The sequence below is a fragment of the Balaenoptera musculus genome, chromosome 1, assembly GCF_009873245.2.
Source record: "Balaenoptera musculus isolate JJ_BM4_2016_0621 chromosome 1, mBalMus1.pri.v3, whole genome shotgun sequence".
Lineage (NCBI taxonomy): Eukaryota > Metazoa > Chordata > Mammalia > Artiodactyla > Balaenopteridae > Balaenoptera > Balaenoptera musculus.
This window is the reverse complement of record NC_045785.1, coordinates 147,233,964-147,251,843: the sequence shown is the minus strand read 5'-3', so window position 1 is coordinate 147,251,843 and position 17,880 is coordinate 147,233,964. Positions and strand designations below refer to the sequence as shown.

Here is a 17,880-nt window from a genome sequence, read left to right as displayed (position 1 = left end):
AAAGTAGTTGGCCTAGATTGCTGTGCAGGCTATGGAAGGTTCAGCAAAGCTACTGTGTAGTTTCTTGAGCCGAAGGAAGTTGGCTGAAATAGGAGTCCCTTGTCTCTCAGGAACTGATCTGCCTTGGTATTCCTGTCATACTCAGTGATTGGCAGGAGCAGCCTGCGGGAGGCGTGGCCTCCATGCAAACTTGGAGATGGGTTTCAGGGTGCAGCCGCTGGGTCCCTTAGTCAGTCGTGCTGCCTGCAGTAGGAGGTCTGTGGGGAGTGATCTCATGGCGGCATCTCAGTCCACTCTGAATCATACGGCTGGAGCGGGAGATGAGCAGCTCCTTGAAAAGAATGGATATGTTTTTCTGGACAGATAAAACAATAATGTCTGGTACATTGTTCGTCAAAATTCTAACATGCCTCTCCAGTTCAAGTCTTTGTTTTTATTCCCACAGCTGCTGCCATTGTCCATACTTTCATGATCTTATTCTTGGACTACCAGAGCCTCTTCTAATTAGTTCCTGCCTCTATTCTCAACCTTCTTCTACCAATGTACACTCCACCTTGTAATTTAATGACTAGAACCTCAGTTTGAACAAATCGTTTTCTTATTACAAGAAACCTACACGGTTTTCGGAGAGTTCTCATTCTCTCTCTGGCATTCGCAACTTTCTAATATGACTCTTACTATTCCCTAATACAACTCCTGTGTCTTGCAAATATCACCATCCTTCAAGCACAACATGTTCATTTATACCCCAACCTTGTCTTAGAATCACAGAATCTCAGAAATGGAGAGTATCTATATGGGCATTGGTTGTTCTCCATTTTAGCTTCTTGACCTTAGGGAGATTAGAGGTGAATATGTGGGTATTAAATCAAAAATATAAATGAAGGGGAAGGAGATGAGATAGATGGAGATGGATAAGGGGTGGGAGCATGCAAAATCTAAGGTCTGGTCCATGTGACAAAATCAGCATATGGTCCTTATGATTTTGAGAGCAGGTGGCTGGGATAAAATGAAGGCTACTGGGGAGCTGGACTTTTGGAGAGGGAGGGATGAAGAGAGTATGGGATGGGTTCCAAGAAGAGGTTTTTTGTTTTTTGTTTGGCTGCGCCACGCAGCTTACAGAATCTTAGTTCCCTGGCCAGGGACTGAAGCCAGGCCACAGCAGTGAAAGCGCCGAGTCCCAACCACTGGACCGCCAGGGAATTCCCCAGGAAGAAAGCCCACCTGGGAAAACTTCATATAAGATGAATTTTTAAAAAAAGCCAAGTGAGTAAGAGGGGAAAGAGATAGAAGGAAGGAGACATGGCAGCTTCCCAAATCTGCCATCCATCTAATGTTTTTGTTGACCAGCCTGTTAGCATTATTCTGTTCCAGTAGAGCTTGTATGCAGTGTATGATTACAATCTGGTTTACTGTGGTAAAAAAATCCAATTATTTTACATACTAAACCAAGAGTGATTATTTGTAACAATAATAATCTGGGCACCAGGGTTTATAACAAGCCAAGATCTGTTTCTGTGCAGCTGCCACCCACTGGTTTTGGCTCTAACCCTTGCAACCATACAGAGTAAGCCTGCTTCCTTTACAGCTGGCAGCCATTCGAATATTTGAAAACAATTATCATGGAGTCCCTGAGTCATTTTTTTTTCAGACGAAACATTATCAGCTTTTTAACTTTTTCTCTTAGAATATAGTTAGAAATATCTTGTTGCTGAATTCACTCCAGGTAGTTTCTTAACCAGGGCAGAAAAAGGTGGGATTACTGCTTTCTTTATGATAGATAATAAGCATCTAAAATGGCAGCCTAAAATCTCATGAATAACTTTAGTAGGTACCCTATTTATGGAAATTAAACTTATTCTCAATGAAAATTCCAGGTCCTTTCCACTTGTGCTGCTTCTGGCTTAGGTCTTACCTCTTCTGTTTTCTTTCATTTATTGGAGGACTTTATTGAAGACTTCTCATTAATTAAATACATTTTTATTAATGAGGAACCACTGTGGGCTTGGCGCTGGGAGTGAGAAAGATTTATCACTGCTGGGATCCTCTCCCATTGCTGTGACCCAGGGAAGCTAGAGATGGCAGGACCCAGGGTTAGGACTAAGGGTGAGATAAGCAAAATGTCTAAGGTGCAAGTTTTAAGGAGGCACTCGCTCTCAGGTTTGTGCAAGTGCAGGACAAATAGTGTAGTATTCTAGATAGAGTTCTTATCCAGTCCCCCACTCTAGTTTATTGCTTTGGATAATCTGAGAACATAGATCAGGTAGGTTTAGTTCAGCTGTTGGCCATTTTAACTACAAAACAAAGTTTTAGAGTTAGTACTTTTATATTCTGTACAACCACACAAGCATATCCTCTTATTTAATATACACTGGGGAAAATGAGAGTCATATATGGTCAGCGTGAGGGAGATCAGAATACAAGATTGGGGTTTTTCCTAGATCTTCCCATGGCAGTATGGAGAAAAAGGAGAAGCATATAAATCCAACCCTTGCCCCCAATTTGGAGGTGCTTAAACACAGGGGTTTCCTTTGGGCTGTGGATCGTTGACAATATTGTCCAAATTTTTCTTTAAAATTATCCCCTGGATCTAGATTCTCCCATTCTGTAGAGATACAGCTCAGAACATTAAGTGACTACCCAATGACCAGCACCGAAAGAAAAGCTCTACATAGGAAATTTGAGGAAAATAAAGAACTTCGCTATGATTATATAACTAAGCCTCAGACATAAAAGGAGGCTAAATCAAAAGGGAATGGCCCCTAACAGAGAGCAGTAAAACCCTTTTGAGGAAAACAAAGAAAAAGAGAGCACAGGCAAAGGTGAGTTGAATATATACCTCCTCCCTCAGGTTAGGTTGCCCTGTCCAGCTCAAACCAAATCTCTTTGAGGAAATTCCCATTTTATTCTCCTCAGTGAAAGGGGACCAGGAAGGTGAATGAAACAGGATTCCTAAAGTAGGACTCAGCCTAAGGCCCATTCAATTATGAAGAGATACTCTAAATTTTATAATATATGTAAATGCAAAATGTCAGGCATGTTCTTCCCCCTGATTGAAGGGAAAGAGGGTTGGGAGACATCACAGAGAGGAGGAGGAGCCATTTTTAACTTTACTTTCAGAATATAATTATATACTTTTAATTTTAAATGCTATTCTTGCTGGTTGTGAAAAATTTAAAGACCACAGAATGATAAAATATAAAGTGAAAGTCTATCCCATGCTTCTGGCCCCCAGAAGAAACAACTGTTAACAGTTTGGTATATATCCATCCAACACTCCTGTGTCTTAAAAATGTGTATTATATATGTATTAGTCAGGGTTCTCCAGAGAAACAGAACCAATAGTGTGCATGTATATCTATATATCTATATCATCTACCTATATAATATATATGAGAGAGAGAGAGAGAGAATAAGGGATTGGCTCACGTGATTATAGGTCCTAAGATCTGCAGTTGGCAAGCTGGAGACCCAGGAGAGCCGATGGTATAGTTCCAGTCTAAGTCCAAAGGCCTGAGAACCAGGAGAGCTGGCAGTGTAAGTTCCAGTCCAAAAGCTGGCAGGCTGGAGACCAACAGGAGAGCTGGTGTTTCAGTTTGAGTCCAAAGGCAAGAAAAGACCAATGTCCCAGCTCAAGGATGCAGGCAAAATGAATTTCCTCTTACTCAGTCTTTTTGTTCTGTTCAGGTCTTCAACTGACTGGATGAGATCCACTCACATTAGGGAGGGCAATCTGCTTTACTCAGTCTACTAATTTAAATGTTAATCTGATCCAGAAATACTTTCACAGACACATCCAAAATAATGTTTGGCCAAATATCTGGGCACACTGTGGCCCAGTCAAGTTGACACATAAAATCACAACACATATTTATTATATATAATATAATAAATGGGTTCATAGTGTATGAACTGGCCTATAACCTATATGCATTATGCATTCACATCAAGAACGTGGGCTTCAGAATCAGTGGGCCTGGGTTTGAGTTGTGACCTTGGTAAGTCACCAAATGGCTCTGAACTTTTGTTTCCTTATTTATAATACTGATCTAATAACATGATATACCTTACAGAGTTGTGATGAGAGTTAAACAAAATGTTGCAGATTAATTGCCTAGTGGAGAATAAGCCCTCCAAATGCTAGATTGAAAAGAAAAAGTCCTAACACACCATGGATATCTTTGTATGTCAATAAATATGGCTCAACTTTATCCATTTTTGATAAATGCATAGTATTCTATTGTATGGGTGAATCCTAATTTATTTAACGGACTCCTGTTGATGGACATTTAGGTTTTTTCTAATTATTTACTTTTCTAAACAAACAAACAAAAAAGATAGTCTTGCAAACTTAATTATTTATTTAGGAGAAATTCATAAAATTAGAATGACTGGGTCAAAAATATATTACAGTTGACCCTTGAACAAGATGGGGGTGAGGGACACCAACTCTCTTCACAGTCGAAAATCCATGTATAACTTAGAGCTGGCCCTCCATATCCACAGTTCCTGCGTATCAGTGGTTTCACATCCAAGGGTTCAACCAAGGGCAGATCGTTTAGTATTATTGTATGTATTCATTGAAAAACATCCGAGTATAAGTGGACCCATGAAGTTTGAACCGATGTTGTTAGAAGTTCAACTGTAGGTATCTTTAATTTTGATTAAGATTGCCACATTGGTCTCCAGAAACATTATATCAGTTTATCCCAGCCACTCCCCTCCCTTGTCCTCACATTTGGGAGCGTGTCCATTTTCCCATACCCTTGTCAGAACTAAGCACTATCAAACACTTAAATCTCTGCTAAACTGATATTTGAAAGAAATCTCATTTGTTTTACATTCCATTGCTTTTATCAATGGTAAACTTGAGCAATTTCGCATAGTTATTGCCCATTAGTATTTCTTCTTTTGTGAATTGACTCTTCATATCTACAACCCCTTTTCTAGTGGATGCCAGCATATTGTTTTCTTATTGATTTTAAGTGTTCTTTAAAATCCTCAACAATACAATAATATCTAAAACTTATATGCCACCTAGTATAAGCCAGGTTCTAAGTGCTTTACATGTACTAATTTATTCCTCAAAAACATCCTGTAAAGTCGGTACTATTATTATTGCTATTTTACAGATGAAGAAACTGAGGCATATGAAAGTTAAATAACTTGCCCAAGACCTTGCTGCTGTTAGGTGGTAGAGCCAGTTAGTAGGCATTTTGGTGCTGGAGTCCATGCTCTAACTACTTTCTTTACTGCTCTCCAACTGCTGTAAATATTTCATTTCCCAATTTGTATTTATCTTTAAAGTTTGTTTATAGTGTCCTAAATTTTTACATAGTCTAATTTCTCCTTTTTAAATGATTTCTTGCTGATCTTATTCTTCTACTTTTTTTTTTTAAAATTAAAACCCTATTTTTTTTAAAATTATTTATTTAGCTGCGCCAGGTATTAGTTGTGGCACAACAGGGATCTTCATTGCCACGTGCGGGATCTTTAGTTGCAGCATGTGGGATCTAGTTCCCTGACCGGGGATCAAACCCAGGCCCCCTGCATTAGGAGCATGGAGTCTTAGCCACTGGACCACTAGGGAAGTCACCCTTGCTGATCTCATTCTTAAATGATGAATAGAAATTTCCCCAGCAAAGAAGATCTCTACCTTCCACCTTAAGACAGAAAGATAATTGTGTACAAAAGACATGCATGAAGGTGTGAGAGAGCAGGGGACATTCAGGAAAAACTGAGATGATCAGATACATGAATTCTGGGAGACAAGTTTGTAAAGGTCATTTGGAATTAGACTGTCAAGAACCTTGTAAGTATGGATTTTATCCCGAGGGTAGTGAAAGTGGGAGCTGCTTAACTTATGCTTTTGTTTTTAATAAAACATACTCATGTATAGAATGGTATAAAACAAAATAAAAAGAAATATTTTCCAACTGAGACTTCCCATACACCCAGCATATTCCCAAGAGGTAAGCTTCTTTTATATGTTTCTGGTTTTGGTTCTTGCGATTATCACCATAATTCTAAAGAATATACTTACAGTTCTCTTTATTAATTTATAAGTTTAGACAATATCTATTTACTCCCATTTATGAAAGAAGAGGAATTTGGCTTATACGTACTATTTCTCACCTTTTCTCCCTTCACCCTCTCCTCCTAAATATATATTCAATACTATACCATATATATGAATAATAAAAGAATATATATACCCATGTTCTATTTTTCATTTATATCAATCAAAAATATATAAAACTTCTACTTATCTTTCATCAGTTAAAAAAGAAAACTTCTAATTCTGCATTATGTAAGATGAGAGAAATTACCATCCCTAAACTATTCTTTTTCTCTCATCCCTTTGCTTTACTTCTTAGCCTCTGATGGCTCTGTCCTTACTTTGATGTTGTCAAGATTGCTAACATTTACATTCTGTTCTTTACAGTAAGTATTTCATACTCTTTCTAACACCTTAGAGCAAATATTTTATTTTAATATTTTATAATATTATGGTTAAATAAATATTATTTATTTTGATGCAAAGTATATGATTAGAAAATGTAATTCTATATTGCTAAATCAGTGCTGACCCAAACAGTGTCAAGGTCAAATGGATTTTCTTGTCTTAAACCCTAACAGCTACTCAAAATCATACCCTATTTAGTTTGCTTGATGTATGGAATATATGGCTTTCCCCTGTAGACTATCTAATTGCCTTTCTTTTTTCTACTGAGAGAAGAAATAGATACCTTTTTCATGATAATAATAAGATCTTCCAGCTTTGTAATATATTAGTTGTTGAATGGAAAGAATTTTCTCCCTGAGCATATTCTTCAGACTTTCTTTTCTAATTTAAATGTGTTGCTTTCTAGGCTTGCTGCCCAGCTGTCATTCTATGATTTCTTTTCATTGTATTCATAGGTTAGTTTCACCATTTCTTGGATCCATAGCTTTCTCTTCCTTAGATTCCGTTCTCATTTTGTTGGGCTATATCAAGTTAAAAATCTAAAAAAAAAAAAAAGTGCACGAGAGAATCCATGCATTCCTTAAATAACTTAATTTTGTCCTCACTCTTGACTAAGTTTGATTTGACACAGAATTTGAGTTCCATAGTCATTTTCCCCTCAGTACTCGGTACACATTGTTCCATTCTTTTCTAACAACCACTTTGTTATTGAGATTTCTGACCAATTTGAATCTCATTTTTCTGGCATTGACTTTTTAATTTTTATTTTATTTTTTTTCCATCTCTGGAAGCTTTAAGGATCTTCATTATCCTTGATGTTCTGAAATTCAATGAGATGTGTCTAGGTGTGGGTTTTTATTCATTTTTCTTACTTAGCCCTTGAAGAGCTCTTTCCATCTAAAGCCCAGAGGCTTTCTTTACATCTGGGAGATATTTTTCCATTGTTTCTTTAACCATCTGTACTTGATATTCTCTGTTCTTTCCCTCTGGAACTCTTAACAGCTAAACACTAGACTTCCACTATTGATCTATGAATTTTAATTTTTTTCTCACATTTTCCATTCATTTGCCTTTTTTCTCTTCTAGTCCTTCTTTTTTCTTCATATTCTGTTTTTTCCCCTTTGTTCAAACAGCTTTATTGAGGCATAATTGACAACTATAAATTGCATATATTTAAAGTATAGAATTTGATAAGTTTTGACATAGGTATACATCCATGAAACCATCACCATAATCAAGATAGGAAACATATCCATCACCACCAAAAGCTCCCCTCTGCTTCTTTGTAATCTCTCCTTCCTGCCTCTCACTAGACCATCTTTCCCTTTTCCCCCCAGGCAACCATTCATTTGATTTCTCTCACTATAGATTATGTCGTTTACAAATTTTAAACTTTTATATAAATGGAAACGTACAGTATATATTCTTTTTTCTCTCTGATGCTTTCACTTAGCATAATTATTTTGAGATTCATCCATGAGGTTGTGTGTATCAATAGTTCATCCCTTTTAGTTTCTGAGTATTATTCCATTGTATGGATATCCATAAAAAATCCATACAATACACAGTTTGTTTATCCATTCACCTATTGATGAACACTTCAGTTGTCTCTGTTTTTGGCAAATAAAGCTGCTATGAATACTCATGTACAGGTCTTTGTATGGACATACACTTTCCTTTCTCTTGGACAAATATCTAGGAGAAGGATGATTAGATCATATGGTAGATGTGTGTTTAACTTTTTATGAAATTGCCACAACTGTTTTCCAAAGTCCTGGTGCCATTTCCACCCCTTCTAATGAATGTTTTGTTCCAACGATCATATTTTTAAATTTCAATAAGTCTTCCTTTTTCTTGGATTTCTCTCTTTTTCCTTTCAGTACCTTGTTTAAAGACTTGTAATATTTTTTTGAAACTCTTTGAGTTTCCCTTGGAATCGTTTATCCAGTGTTCACTTAGGTCCATTTTACATGTCTAGAGATCCTTGCCTCTCTATTCATATTTTAAAATAAAGGACCAGGTTGAATAGTATAGGTAGCTAGTATATATCAAAATATGGAGGGTTTTATTTTGGGTAACAACACTAGGTGCCTCACCTCTTCCTAGGCAGATGTTCAAATTCTTTGGAGTTCTCTGATTTTATCCTAGGTACAAATTCCACCTCTGGAGTGAAATTGGGTGAATATTTAGTAATATGGGAATAAAGTTAACCAAGTATGTTTTGGTTGGGGGAAAAGTCTGAATGGAAAAGAAAAAAAACAGGGCTTAGCAACTGAAAAAGTACATTTTTTTCGCATGTAAACTGATGACAATAAGATGCAGTGGACAGAAAGTGGTAGAAGTAGCAGGTACCCTAATAGCTTTATCTATTATTTTTACATCATCTTTTCTACTGAAAGTTAAACAAAATATTTGTACATATTATTTTAGGAGAGAAATTAGATTTCCTAGGGAGTTACCAACAAGTATTATTTTTAAATCATATTTTGTAGTGTTTTTTAAGTTCTTTGAGCAGCTTCATGAAATGAAAACCTTACTATAGCAATTGAAACATAAATTGTGCTTAGAGTTTCACAATTCACTTCCAAACCTTAGCATATAATGTAAAAGAGATACTGTACTCTTACAAATCATTGTCCTATAATAGATTGTTGTGGCCCAACAACAATCTATTATAATCTATTTCTGAATCCTCAAAAGATATTCCATAATTCCTTTAATAAACTGTCCCACCTTAAAATAAAAAACATCAATAAATTTTTTTAACGTCAGAGTATGGCATGTTATATGAAACTCTATGAAATGTTCCCTTTCATTTATAACAGTATATAGTTAAGCAAAGAGAAATTCTATATTGGGAAAAAATAATTGGGAAGATAATAATGAGAAATACGATTCTAGATAAAAAGTTATTTAAGTTTCTTAAAGAGTTCTTTTAAGTTTCTCTTTATCACCATCATCAATGGCTATTTTATCTTATTGGTGTACAGATGTACACTTCAAAGCTTAAGAACAACTAATATAAAGGATCTAGGCACCTAAGCCTATTATGATTTATTTATACATTTAATAAAAATTTAGTAAGTATCTACTTTTATCCAAAGAATTCTATGCTTGTCATTCTTGTATTTGATAAATGTAAGCAATAAAAGCTCTTAGTGACCTTCTCTGAATCAGGCTCACACATTTACAGTTATATGAACTAAGGAGATTTGAATGACTTTTGTAGCAGGAGATTTTCTCATCTAACTCAGAGTATCAATTATTTTCTTCAGCGTAGAATTCAATTCCCTTCCTACATATGTATGTTCTTGAGACCTTCTACAAGTTGCCTTCTGCTTTCTACATGGTAGGTGGCCGCATTTACTGGTGTGTGACATAATTATGTCATTGAAAAGGTCTGTGGTATATTTTTTGACCTTTAAGTGAAAATTGTTATATAACTGTCATTTGTCATTATCATGGGAGCATCTAGCTGTGAAAAAATTTATTTATTTATTTATTTGGCTGCGTTGGGTCTTCGTTACTGCGCGTGGGCTTCCTCTAGTTGTGGCGAGCGGGGGCTACTCTTCGTTGCGGTGTGCAGGCTTCTCATTGCGGTGGCTTCTGTTGTTGCGGAGCACAGGCTCTAGGCTCGCGGGCTTCAGTAGTTGTGGCTCGTGGGCTCTAGAGCGCAGGCTCAGTAGTTGTGGCGTACGGGCTTAGTTGCTCCGCAGCATGTGGGATCTTCCCAGAGCAGGGCTCGAACCCGTGTCGCCTGCATTGGCAGGCAAATTCTTAACCACTGTGCCACCAGCGAAGTCCCGAAACATTTTTTTAAATATAATCAAGTACTCCTACCTAGAACAAAATAATATACTTCTTTGCTGTGAGTAAGAACGTTTAGCTTATTTAGTTCATATCCCCATAAGCATGTACTTGTTGAACATTTTGTGTCAAATTGCTCTATATGTTTAGAAGTTCCATTCACTCCTCCACACTGACAGGCCAGTATCCTGCTGTGTTGTAACTGTGTCAGTAAACCACAGTGTACTGCTCCATACATTTAGCCGATAGCAATAACTTCACTGATCAATAATAAATATTAACAGAGATTATACAGGAGCACATCATATTTGGAGATGTAAAGGGAGAGGAGTGTAGGTGGCTCTTCAGTCTGCATGAAAGGCTTAGAAAATATAATGGAAGAAAGTGTAGGGTAGTAAATTAGCATCTATGCTATTTGTTCTCTTTTTTCTTTTCTTTGGTAGAGCTTGTGCTATCTCTAAAGTTTTAGAAGGCAAGAAGGAAAGCTACCATTTGATCTAAGTGAATAAAAAGAATTCTAGAATGCTCCACGTTTATTTTCTCTCTTAGTTATTACTTTGCTGCCTGTAGTGGAGTAAGTGATAAGTCTTGAGGAAAATAATTGGTGGAGGAAATCGAAGAGAAAAAAGAATTGTTCTGATTTATGTTTACTTTTATTTTTTCTTTCCATTTTCGTCTTTAATTACCTCCACACAGCAGGATAGATACACTTCTTATTGTATCACTCTATAAGGTAGAGTATCCACAAATGGGAAGTTATTACGGTTCTCCTCCCACCAAAGACCTTACAGTTTATCCCACCAAGTAAGTGCCCACTGAGCAATCTTCTCTGGCAGTCCCTCCCTGAACCCCACCATGCCATTTCTGTAGCTCTAAGGCTGTGCTGTCTGATACAGTAGACACTAGCCACATATGGCTAGTAGCCAGTGTATTGCGTAGCACAAATATAGACAGTTTTCGTTATCGCAGACAATTCTTTTGAACAGTTCTGCTCTAAGAGAACCTCAGGGAAATGTGCTGAAGTACAGTAACCTTGCAGGCATCACTTAAGTTTTCTCTGTCCAAGAATCCTTTTCTGGGAACCATTTTCCTTTCTCCCCCGTTCATCCGTATAGGTCCCATGGGGGCCATTGTATTCCTCCATGACCCTCCCATTATGGCCACAGAGGTTTTGTCAGAGGTATGCACCTGACCCAAGCTAGGCTAATTTTAGTATCTGGCTTCCTAATTGGTCTGGGGTAGGTTACCTTATTTAAGTAGAGCTAATGACATCCCACCTTTTTTGGAATTTATGGACTTGGGGCACAGAAATGTGGCAGAATCTGTGAGCTGTAAAGCTTGGAATTTCTCAGGAATCATGTTTTCCACCATAGGGATAAAGTTAGCTTGTTGTGAGCAAGCAAAAAACCAACATGCAGAACAGGTAGAGATAAGGAGCAGAAAATATTGTGATAGCATTCAGATTCCTGAGATTGCTGATACTGAGGCCCAGCTTTATTTCTATACTTACACCTTTATAATTAACTTTCCATTTTCCATAAGCTAGTTCAAGTTGAGTTGCTCTGATTGGAAAAGTTCCTAGAATAAATAACTAATATATGTGTTTCCATGACATTATGATTCATGGAAGAAATGCAATATTAATGGTTTTAACTAGATTTTCATTAGATCCTTATATCTTGCCACATCTTCTCAGATAATTGCAACTGCTAATAAAGCTTAAAGTTTAAAAATGTCTCTCTTATGCAAACATTCAAAATCCCTGGATAACTAACACTTATTAAATTTTCCAAAATGTAATTTTTGGTATAGGTACTTGTTAAGGCTCCATTTTTATATATGTAATATATAATACTAGAATTAAGCATATATTTAATTATATATACTAGAATAAAATATATATTACTAGATAGAATTTTTGTTCCATTCTTTCAATGGCTTTGGACTTTTTCAATTGAATAGCTTAAATTAAATACAGGAAGTTTCCAAATTTAAAAATCATTTGTTTCTTAAAAGTACATTGGGAACTTTTGTAACTTGGAACATATACTCTTCCATCAAGATAGTATTGCTATTAATAGTGGTAGGTTATTTTGTTCGGCACATGAAAACTACTTAACTAATGTAGGTGCAATTACCTTTCACTTTCCCTTTGAGCTGTTCTTTCCACATGATTCACCTTCAGTGCTTTCTTTTTCTGCTTTCTGATGTTTCAGCTATACCACTGGATAATTAAGCATTGTGTCCTCCTGTAAGTCAAACTATCATTGTAAACAATATGTCTATGAAATATTGAGTTGAAACTTAAAATACCAAAAACACATTTCCATTTCCTAGTCATAAGAAAAGGAGTTACTTTGACTTCTTTTATTTTTCTTTTCCTGTCTCAGCCCCTAACTATCCACAGCACATGATGGGAAAATTGGGTAATTGCTTGAACTATACGTTTGGAAACTATTTTTGAAATAATTCATTAACAAGGAAGAATGAAGAATTTAAAATGAAGCATTTTTTGAACATCCCCTACAATGTAAAGGTGTATAGACTAAAGATTATTTAGAGGTATATGGTCAAAATTACAAAAACGTCTTGTCCTTAGGTGGGATGCATGACTGATAAAATTTAAAACATTTAAATTATAAATAATTGACACTCCTCCAAATTAAAAGTATCAAACCCATGGCATACTTTAGAAATAAGAGTATATAAGAAGTTAAATCTCAATTCCAAGTGGTCCCTAAGCAAACTCAGAAGCCATATGAAATGTTGGAAAGTTAGGTTAAGCCATATGATATTGTCCAACAGTAACCATAGAAATTTCCCAACTAGTATCTGGAGAGCATTTTTTTAAAAAGGCAATATTGGTAGGGAGAATTATGCATTCTAATCTGGGGGGAAATGTCATCAATATCGAGGATCCTTGGCCTAAATTCCCAGATTTGACAAGTTTGAAGCTCATGTTCTCCACACACACACAAATTCATTTTCTGAGCAAACTGTGATATTAATCTGAGTTATGGGAGCTCAAATAACTTGGACCCATATATGATACTTAGGTAATTGATGATGAAATGATGATTTTTTTTCTTTTGGCTTTCAATATGAAATTCTTAAAAAGGCTGAGAAGAGCCAGCCAGAAACCACAAACCCAGAACTGTGGTTTCAAGTTCAAACCAATGCCTTGGAGTTCAAGACTAGTTTAAGGGAGGTTGCTTGGAGAAAATATCTTTGGCACTATACATATTTTACCTGAATCTCACAGATATCTATGGTAAACATACACACACACAGAGCTTTCCTAAAACATAGACATTTTAATATTTTCTGGTAGGACAGCATTTTGTTTGATCTTTCAATATCAACTCTTGTTTGTAGCTAGCTTTTAGCACAGTTCCTGGTTTGATAAATATTCACCAAACTAATGAAAATGGTAAAGAATGAATGTCTATTGAACATAAACTGTGACTGAGGGAGAGATTATATAAATGCAGTGAAAGACAATTTCTGCTCTAGATTTACAGTCCAATCTCACTTACATAAGTGCAAAATTTTCTTTGTGTCAGTCTCCAGTATAGCTATTTTGCACTAGGAGTAAGCATTTTCTTTGCAAGGAGAATCACCAACTCCCTATTCCTCCATGTTGTTTACACCGTTCATTGTCCAGGTCGTCAAAGTACCAAATGAAGCTGAGAGTTGGGTAAATGTTGAGTGGCTCAAGTACCTCAGGTCAAAATTAAACGGCCAGTTGTTCTGTGTTCGACGTTGACCTGTGACGGTTCATAATGCTCATAGGTTTGCCAGTTAACAGAACTTGAATGTGACTTGCTTTTTCAGGCCCTTTGTCGAAACGTCTGTCTCATCTCTACTTTTGTATGACCTCAAATGTGTGGAGACAAATGCCAACGCATATTTCCGAGGGAAAACCAAGCTCAGGTTAATGGCAAGCTTTATCAGGAGTCTAAGGGGTGAAGTGCACGAGCACACGTGTGTGTGTGTGTGTGTGTGTGTGTTTGTGTGAGTGAGAGAGAGAGAAGCAGCTGTCCTCAGGATCCCTCTGTCTCTCTCCCGTGTGCTCTTTGCCAGCTAGCCGTCTCTCAGCCCACAGCGGAGATCTGAGGCGAGTATTTGGCTGATTCAGGCAAAGCAAAACAAAAACAAAACAGACCTTCAGATTACCAAGTCTGAGGGAGTCACTGGGTGGGGATTCTTGAGCCCAGTTTCAATTGAGACCTGTCCATGGTCCTGACCACATCCTTCCCCCTGCCCCTCCCTCATCGGTTTCGGAGGCCGCAAGCAAGGGAGGAGTGGACGTCTCCGCCGGGGTCCTGGGCCCAGAGAAGCTCCCGGCCGAGCGGGTGGAAGCCGTCCGCACATGCTCAGTGCGCCTCGGGCTGGCCTTGGGCGCCGGTGCTGGGGCGCTTTGGTCCCCGCACCTGTTTCGAATCCCGGCGCGAGGCGCGGTGGGGGAGGCGGGGTGGGGGCGAGGCGGCGTCACGTGCCGGCGGCAGTGGCGGCCCGGGAAGGTTCCATTTCTTCCGCGCGCTCGCGGCGCTCCGCCCCACCCCAGACCGCCCCGCCCGCGGCTCCCCCAGGCCGCGCAGCCCGGCGACTGCGGGGCTAACCCCGCCCAGCTCCACTCGCCGGCTGCCCCGGCGCTTCCTCCGCCCGCACCCTCGCTCGCCGCCCCCGCCATCCAGTTGGTGCGGTCCAGGGCGAGCACATCATGGCGATTGAAGGTAAGTGGAGGCCGTCCGTGGTTGGTGAGGAGGGGGGAAGCCCAGGTAGCGGGGTCTCGGAGGTGCACGAGAGGCCGAGGCGAGGATGGGGCCGAGAGGCGGCTGTGGAGGCGCAGGGGTCCCGAACGCGTCCCGGGAGGCGGGTGGGCGGAGCGGCGCCGCGGGTCCTCCCGACTCTCGCCGGCCCTGGCTGTTCCGTCGGCCTCGGTCCGTGGCCCGGCGCGGGGAGGAGCTGGTCCGGCTGACAGGTATGGTGCCAGGGCCGCTGCCTCCTCCTGGCTGCGCGGAGTGGGGCTCCGGTGCGGCCCTGCCGACCCGGCGGGATGGGCTGGGGGAGCGAGGGACCGCAGGGTGTACCCCCTTCCATTGACCTCGCCCCAGCAAGCCATCCTCCCACAATACCCGCCTTCCTCCCAAACTGGGAGCCCAGTTTTGCTGTCCCGGTCCTAACCCTTCTCAGTCCCTACTGTGGAGCCGATGCTGGGCTGTACTCTCCGTCCGTTCCCGTTTTGATTGCTGTTGTAGGGGACCAGGAAATTTGAAGTGAGGTTAATTTCCTTCTCAAGTGTTTTTTCCCCCTAACACTCAAAACTGGTTTTTCTCTACGAAAGAGGTATAAATATATCTTTACAACAAACGCACACTCTTAGAATCCTGCAAATATATCAGTCCTTTAAGTGTTATAGTGCCATCAATACTCATATTTTCAGAAAAGTAGCTTAATAAATTAAGTTCCTAGATAAGGTACATAGTTGGCACTAGAGTGTATTTTTCTTTTCTTCCAAAAACATGTAACTGGGATGAAGCGTCTATATTTTTCCTTTTTTTTTTTTTTTTTTTTGTTTTTAAGGAAAATATTTTGAAAATTAATATAACTCGTCTAGGATTTATGTGAACGTCTGCAGCATCTTTCAGCCCCTGTCTTACTCTTACCTTAATACAAACAATGAAAGTAGTTTGTAAAATTTCCCGGTGTGTTTGTATGCATCTATACAGATGTGCAAGGCCCCTACAGCAATATCATCACTAGGCTAAATTTTATGTGTTCCTCCTAAGTAAAACTTTTCAAAGGACTTCCCATCTTGGTGACCAATCCCTAGTGGCATACATCTTTGCCAGCTCCAGAATTGTTTTAGTTGTGTGTTTACGTTTATCTTATTTATTTAAGAGATTGATTACCTATTATACGCAAGACACACATTCAGACAGGTTCAAGTGTCTGCTTTAGCTAAAGTGATAGAGGGCACTGGGAATAAGATCTACCAATAATCTTTGATATTCTTGTTATCCAGAGCGGTACTTTCAAACTTTTCCTTACTATGCTTTTTACTAGAGGTTTAAAATCAAGAAACCGAATACACTGATTTATGTTTTGTACTTTATTTCCGCAACCACTTTGTAGTAGAATTTCTTACGACTTGGTAAAGGTAAAAACGTTATTGCAGAAGGCGAGGAAGAATCAGCCAGATAGTATCCAGTTATGATCCTATAACTTGTAATTTCTTTAAAAATTTTCCAGTTTTCCCCCTTTTTCTCGATTGATCCTTCCCTTCTCCCCCTGCCTCCCTGTAGTTAAATGTGATCGATTCCTTTTTTAAGTCAGCTGATGGCATTTTGCTCTGCCTATTACTACTTGTATGTTTAAAGAACAAGATTTTTGCTTTCCCTATTCAAGAGATTCTTCTGTGCTTGAGATACTCTTGATTAATATTTTCATACTAAAGCATTTGTTTAAGGCTTCATAATATAAAGGTCAGGAATTGTCTTTTCTAGTTTGGCAAGGAAACTAGTTAATACTAGCATTTCAAATAAAGATGTCAGGTAAGGTGTGCTGTTTATCACATACTAAAGCAGGTTACTTATACACATCACCCCGTGCTATGTTATGAAATAGAATGAGCTCTGGATAAGGGCTTTATACTACGGACATCTTAGAATTTTAGGGGCCCGAGGGAGCATCTCATCCCACCTTCCCAAAGAAGTGGCTGTTAAAACATGCAGTGCCTTCATTCACCTGTTAATTCCGTAGACTTACTGAGCCGTAGCTGTACTCAGCATTCTGTGCTAGACTCTGTGAGGCCGTAAAGATGAATAAAACCACATTTCTTCCCTCAAGGATTATGTGTTCTGTTGGGGGAGACAGATAATTTTAACCATGCGATTACAATATAGTGTGAACATCAAGAGATGAATCATTCTTTTGTATAAAAATATTCAATGATAATGAGTTCATTGAACGAATATGCCAATGAGCATTTATGCCAATGTGGAACTATAATTCTTATAGTTCATAAGGTCTTTGTTTTGACCAAAAATCTGCCATTTAGTAACTTCTATCTATCCACTCATCCTAGTTCTGCTTTCTAGAGCAATATATTAAAAGTTCACGGGCTTCCCTGGTGGCGCAGTGGTTGAGAATCTGCCTGCCAATGCAGGGGACACGGGTTCGAGCCCTGGTCTGGGAAGATCCCACATGCCACGGAGCAACTGGGCCCGTGAGCCACAATTACTGAGCCTGCGCGTCTGGAGCCTGTGCTCCGCAACAAGAGAGGCCGCGATGGTGAGAGGCCCGCGCACCGCGATGGAGAGTGGTCCCCACTTGCCGCAACTGGAGAAAGCCCTCGCACAGAAACGAAGACTCAACACAGTCATAAAAAAAAAATAAATAAATAAAAGAACGTGACTTTCTAAAAAAAAAAAAAAAAAAAAAAATTCACTATTCTCTGTGTACACGACATCACTTCTACCATTTGAAGACATCTCCTGAGCATTTTCTTTTCTAGACAAAATATTTAACTCTTCCTCTGGATGGTCTATAGTTATATGTTTGAAATATGGTAGTGGGCCACTCCATTCCAGATGTTTTGTTGA

At 38.9% G+C, this 17,880-nt stretch overlaps 1 protein-coding gene across 2 annotated transcripts in view; it reads left to right on the top strand.

Annotated features, from left to right (window-relative positions):
- Nucleotides 1-14,943: 14,943 nt before the first annotated feature.
- The window catches only part of SYT14 (synaptotagmin 14), a 244,445-nt gene continuing 241,508 nt past the window's right edge, over nucleotides 14,944-17,880 (top strand). For both annotated transcript variants that reach the window (XM_036865925.1, XM_036865932.1), the window contains exon 1: nucleotides 14,944-15,009. In XM_036865925.1, the coding sequence (XP_036721820.1) occupies nucleotides 14,997-15,009 (13 nt within the window). In that variant the 5' untranslated portion in view covers nucleotides 14,944-14,996. The remainder of the gene's footprint in view (nucleotides 15,010-17,880) is intronic.